The sequence below is a fragment of the Phoenix dactylifera genome, chromosome 14 (assembly GCF_051530095.1).
Source record: "Phoenix dactylifera cultivar Ajwa chromosome 14, Ajwa_hap1_PhDact_Kaust_v1.1, whole genome shotgun sequence".
In the NCBI taxonomy this organism is placed as follows: Eukaryota; Viridiplantae; Streptophyta; class Magnoliopsida; order Arecales; family Arecaceae; genus Phoenix; species Phoenix dactylifera.
The window spans coordinates 16,841,187-16,847,582 of record NC_143203.1 but is presented as its reverse complement, the minus strand read 5'-3'; the positions used below and the strand labels follow the sequence as shown (position 1 = coordinate 16,847,582).

The 6,396-nt window shown below is 40.8% G+C and overlaps 1 protein-coding gene across 1 annotated transcript; it reads right to left on the bottom strand.

Moving 5' to 3' along the window:
* Nucleotides 1-3,911: 3,911 nt before the first annotated feature.
* LOC149751372 (uncharacterized) lies at nucleotides 3,912-5,428 on the bottom strand. Its single transcript, XM_089927108.1, has 2 exons — nucleotides 4,276-5,428; nucleotides 3,912-3,952 (listed from the first exon to the last, which is right to left on the bottom strand). Exons 1-2 carry the CDS (start codon nucleotides 5,426-5,428, stop codon nucleotides 3,912-3,914), a joined length of 1,194 nt encoding a protein of 397 aa, XP_089783234.1.
* Between the last annotated feature and the right edge of the window lie 968 nt (nucleotides 5,429-6,396).

The window sequence follows — 6,396 nt, the reverse complement described above, 5'->3', positions numbered from 1 at the left end:
AAAAAATGTTTAAAAAAAAACTCTGTATTGACCTTGAAAAAGATAATAGTGTGAAAGCCATTGTTGTAAAAATTCGAGTAAACTAGAATATTATAGATAAAGCCCGTGAGGTACTAAAGTAAACATCCACAACTCTCGAAATTCTGCAGATAAGATGATTTTGAATCAGTGAGCAGGTCCCTTCGACCAACCCTGGAAACTACTAGTCTTAGCAATATTTTGGAGATCCGAACCCTTAGCTTGTGTACGGTCCAGATTTCACCGAGCACCCCAGTATAAATAAGTCTTACAACTCACTAAACAGAAACTTAATGACTTCAACTTAGATTGCATACTAACCTAGAATTTGGGCTAACTTAATAAAACCGTGTGCGTTTTGAAATTCTTATCATTTATGTATCTTAAATTAAATTTTAATAATAATAATAATAACAAATAATAATAATTAAAAAAGGAGACTTATCTTAAGATTAAAGTTTGTGGGTATCTTCACAAAAAACCCTCACGAGACTATAACTCGTCCACTAGGGTAACCTAGGGGTTTAAAGCCTCGTTGCATATGGTAAATGAAACCGCGATGGCTGCGAAAGTGAGTTAGAATTTTTCTTTTCTAGTTTTATTTTGCTCGAGGACTAGCAAAACATAGGTTTGGGGGTGTGATAAGTGCTGAATAATTTATAATTTAGTTGTCTTTTCATAGCACTTATCAATATTCTTAAACTGATAAATACATATTTTACCATGAAATTGAATAATCATTGAAATAAATTTAAAATATGGTAAGAAGTAAATAATTCTTTTCTTAAATCAGACTTTGAACTTGTCTCTCTCTTGGTTGCGATCTTTCATGAAAACTACAGGAAAACATATAAGGAGGAGATTGTGTTGACCTGGTTCGGTAACCTGATGGAGTTGTAATCAAGCTAAGGTTATAATTAAATAGGTTTTGGTCCTGATTAGATTGAAAGTTATAATTAATTATTTTTGTATGGGGAAAAGGTTTGAGTAACCCTTTTTATTAAGTCACGGTCTTGTTTTTAGTCTTGTTTATTTTATCTGGTCGAGTTCGGTCTGAAGCAGTTTAGCAAGAATTAAATTTAAATAACATTGGGCTCGAGAACAAGTTCAAGCAAATCAATGATCATGACCCACTTCAAATACAAAGCATCACGGCCGTCCACGACGTCCTCCCATCGATCCTCCAATCAGCCCCTCCCAGCAGCCGAGATTCACATCTTCCGCATCCAAGCACATACGGCATCGTCTTCATCCCCGGGTATTCCGCCATCAGCCGGTGCAACCAGCGACCACTCCTCCACGATCCCAGCCGTCTGCATTCAACGAGCCGTTCCAGCTGCAGCCAACATTTCCGGATCCCTTCCACGCTCCAAGCTTCATGCATCCGTTCTAAGCTGTGTCGCTTCCCCCTCTTCCGGATTAGTCTCCTTCCCAGCAGCCGGTAACCCAGCTCCTTCCAGATCGGCATCCGTCTCTAGCTCCGTCCCCGTCTTCTCCGAGATCCAGACATTCCGCATCAGCCTCCCATCGATCCCGCAGTCATCTCATCTTCTTCCGTCCACACGTCAACCTCCTGTCGATCCAGCGGCCAGCTCCATTGATTCGGCCATCTACAATCAATCCGGTGCTCCACGGATCACGCCTTCCTCCCGAGATCCAGCCATTCTTCCACGGATTGACGCCCTTCATCCTCTTCGTCCGCTATCTGCCCTCCAGCATCACGCCCCGGAATCAGCAGCCCGTTATCTCTTCTCCCTTCCCGAATTAGCACCCCGGACGACTATATAAGGAGGAGGGTGGCCATCGGCTGAAGTAGAGGGCCGAGAGAAAGCCAAGAACAGGGGAGACTCTGTTCTTGGGAAGAAGAATAAAAAAAGGTGGGGGGAGAGAATACTTTGGGATATTCTGGAAAGAGAGGGAGCGGAAGATTTTCATATGAAGATGGAAGGTCGTCCGGAAGCCATGCGCAGCTAAACATCTAGTCTAGGGCTGGATGAAGCCCTAGCAATATATCAGGGCATTGTAGTTCTTACTCTTTTAATCTTTTTGGAGTTTGTTTAAATTTTTATTCTCAATGAAAATTTTTTTTATGATGTTTAAACCTTGAGCATGCCATTTACTATTCATGTTTGCTAAAGTAGTCTAAGATGATCCATGCCTAGGAAGATGAGGTGTGCTGCACCCTAGATTAGCATATTTAGGTAAACACTTCATGCTATACCGAAGATGGATCTTTCTAAAACTCTTTATGTTTTTATTTTAAAAGGCTTGTAGCCAATTTGCATGCCTCTCCAAAAGATAAAAATTAAGAACACAGTCCCTAATGCAATGCTACGCGGTGGATTCCAAACCCTAGATCCATCTACTCTGATAAATTCCAATTCGTACTCATAGATTAATTCATTATAATTAAGTTAGCAAACTCTTCTTTTTGATTTATTATTAAAAAAAAAATAATCTGTCTCCAATTTCTGTGGACCGACACCCGTAATCACTATCCTACAGGATACGTGCTATTGCATGGTTTATTTTTGAAGTTGAAATAAACGATCACTCCTTCAGACTCACTAGTATGTGCCATAAGAAAATGAACAAGTCGCAGCTGGTCACGATGGGCAATATATATATGTGTGGGATTGAGCCTAGAAGATTTCCGAAGGGGATGAATTTTGGCAGGCTGATTTGGCATTATAGTTGTAAGAGGGAGTGAAGGAGAAGGAGGGAAACAAACTAGCTTAAGGGGTGTGCCATCATGCGTGCCGGTGGGTGTGCCACTCGAAGCACATTCTTCAGTATGTGGTGTAACAATGGGATTAGGTCTAATTGGATATGAATATTCAGGAACAACAACAGATGAGGGAAGAAATATGGTGTCACAAGATTGAATTGGCTGCTGCAATGTAGGAGAAGCAATATGTTGAAAAGGAAATTCAGATTCATGAAACACTACATCCCGAGAAACAAATGTTTGTTTAGATTGAACATCATATAGCTTATAGCCCTTTATGCCATGGGGGTAGCCAATAAAAATACATTTTCTAGCTCTTGGATCAAACTTGGACCTATCCCCTTTTAGAGTGGAAGCATAACATAAGCAACCAAACACCCTTAAGTGCTTATAAGATGGTCTTGAGGAGAATAACACTTCATAAGGAGATTTACCAGATAATTTTGGAGTTGGCATTATATTTATTAAGTACACTGCTGTTAGAACACACTCTCCCCAGAATTTCAAAGGCAAGTTTGATTGAAAACATAATGCTCTAGCTACATTAAGTATATGTTGATGCTTTCTCTCAACCACGCCATTTTGTTGAGGGGTATCAACACAACTAACTTGATGTATAATTCCTTTTGAGCTATAGAATTCTTTCATGTCAAACTCCTTACCATTATCTGATCTAATTACCTTAATTTTGGCTGAAAACTGAACCTCAACTAAAACATAGAACGACCTAATGATGTCTCTAGTTTGTGCCTTAGATTGCATGAGATAAACCCAAGTAGCTCTACTATAATCGTCCACAATGGTAAGAAAGTATTTGGAATTATCAAGAGAAGTTGTGGAAAAGGGTCCCCATATGTCGCAGTGTATCAATTCAAAAGCTGAATTTGAAACATGACTGCTGTGAGAAAAACTCATTCTTTGTTGTTTAGCAATAGGGCAAATGCTACAATGGTTGTTCAAGCAAACATTTATTTCCGGAACAGATTTATTCAACATACTAAGACGTGTGAAGGAAAGATGTCCTAATCGGTAATGCCAAAGATCAAACTCATGGGAACTAACAGTAGCAGACAAGCTTGACTGTGGAGAGGATTTTGACAATGAAGAGTTCAGAGTACCAGCAGCAGTTTGGATTTCATTTAGTTGAAGATGATATAATCCATCTTCAAGCTTCCCCATTCCAATCGTCCTCCAACTCAATAGGTCCTGTATAAAACAGTATGCAGATATGAACATCAAGCAACAGTGGTTGGAAGCTATAAGTTTGCTGGCTGAAATGAGGTTAAATGAGAACTTAGGAACACAAAGCACATCTGTCAGTGTGAGAAACTTTGAGATTTTAACCATTCCCACATGTGTTGCAGGTGTTCTTTCTCCAGTGGGAAGCTTCACAGTGGCATCAATGCTAGCTTTGATTGTAGAAAAATGGGAGATAGAGCATACCATGTGGTCTGTCGCTCCAGTATCTATAATCCAAGGAACACGGCTTTGGTTTGAAGCAATAACATTCATCAGACAGGCTGAATTACCTGAGAAACTATGAACAGATGGTGGCCGGGCATTTTTGGCAGTCATTTGAAGGCGCCCAGCCTGATTCACGGAAGGTCGTGGCACATCCTTTACAACATCCATCATCCCAGAAGACTGCAGTTGAGGTTGCAGAAGTACTGAGAGTATCTTTTGACATTGATCCGGAGTGATGGTGAGCTTAGAGATATCATATGAGAGATCTGGAGCTATAACACTAGAGATCTGATTAGCTGCAGGGGCTTTTCCCTTTGTGAAGTTAAAACCAGGTGGAAAACCATGAAGTCTATAGCACTTATCCCTTGAGTGACCTGATTTTCCACAATGACTGCATATGGGTCTTTCCTTCTTGCGAAGTTGCCCCATAGCATTTTGCTTTTGAATGAGTTTCGGATTAGAAGAAAGATGATCATTGGGAACTAACCTTTCATAGGTTTTACTGGCGAATGCAGCAACCTCAGAGCTTTGAACTGTGGCAACGATCTTACGTTGCCTTTCTTCTTGCAGTACGAGTGCAAATACCTTGTTAACTGGTGGTAGAGGGTCCATCAACAAGATTTGCCCACGTACATTTGAGTAGGAGTCATCTAATCCCATCAAGAATTGGATGACTTGTTCTTCAGATTGGTGCTCTTGTTGCTGACGAGGTCTGAAATTCGCTAACTCTTCCCATAGTCCCTTCAAACGAGTGAAGTAGGAGATCACACTCCCATGATTCTGGGAAAGGGTGGAAATCATCTTCTGTAGTTGGTAAATCCTTGGGCCATTGCTTTGGCCGAATCTTTCTTTCAGATCAAGCCAGATTTCTCTAGCTGTTTCCATGTAGATTACACTGGTGCTCATCTCCTTTGGAATGGAATTTAGCATCCATGCGGAAACTACCATGTTGCATCTCCTCCAGACTGCATAGTGTGGATCATTCGGTAGAGGTTGGGGAATACTTCCATCAACAAATCCCTCCTTGTTCTTGACACTCAGGGCCATGATCATCGACCTGCTCCAAGTGGAATAGTTTTCCTCGTTTAAAACTAGAGAGATGAGCTGCAAACCTGTATTGTCGCCGTGATGCAGAAAGTACGGGCTTGCCGGGTCTTCAACTATGCTTAGAACTGGCGACGGCACTGAACTGGTACTGCTGTGGGTGGGGGCAGCCATGGGGAGATGCCTTTAAAGCTCTGATACCATGTAAAGAAGCTTCAAAAAGAATTCTGTCCGAAAACAGAGGAGATGAAGAAAGAAGAACTGTTTTATTTCTTATGAATTGAATTCCCTTCACCCGTTCTTACATGATAGAATCTATTTATAATAACCCATCAACTAAATAACCAATTAACAGAAATGCTAACAGTCTAACTGAGATTGGTTAAAAATAGTTAAAACAGTTAGTCGGGTAGTTTTCCCAGGTGCTCTGTTCTTGAAGTAAGGAAGCTTCTTCCTCCAGGTCAAGGCTGAATGAAAAATGACAACAGATACATTTATATACATTTCAATAATATATTTTGCGACATCGATGAGTGGATTTCTTGACAAGCTGCAGATAGACTAATCAAATTTTTTCTACCCAACAAGGAGGACATTACGGTCATGCAGTCGTGCCACACACGGCACCGAGAGTGTCATCGTTGGGAGTGTTCCCTTCCCCACTGTGGCTTCTTCGTTCTCTCTCTTGTTTCTTCTTGGTGCCTGGCTCTGATCTGTGTCCATTTCGTTCGACGACGAGAAGGATCGCTGTACGTTGGCAATGTTTCTCTTACATTTGCCCCCCTCTCTATGTTTGATTGTTCATAGATATTAAATCCTTACTAAAGCCAGCTTAGGTTGTCATAAAGGGGCATGCGACCAAGTTTCAAGCTCTCAAGAGGGTATGCATAGTTTCCCACCTTTTAAAATAGTTTCTCACCTTTTACGGGTGATTGAGCCAACTAGGCACACAAACAGACAAATACGTATACAGAGAGTGTTGAGCTAAGATTCTTGTGGTACTATTGAACCTTCAATCCTACCAGTGCAAATTTCATAATAGGCATGGTGTGCTTTGGTCATGTTTGATCTACAACATTTGAAATAACGACAAGCAAAAAAGCATCTGTTTTGAATCTCTCTTGTATCTGTATTAAGTGGAC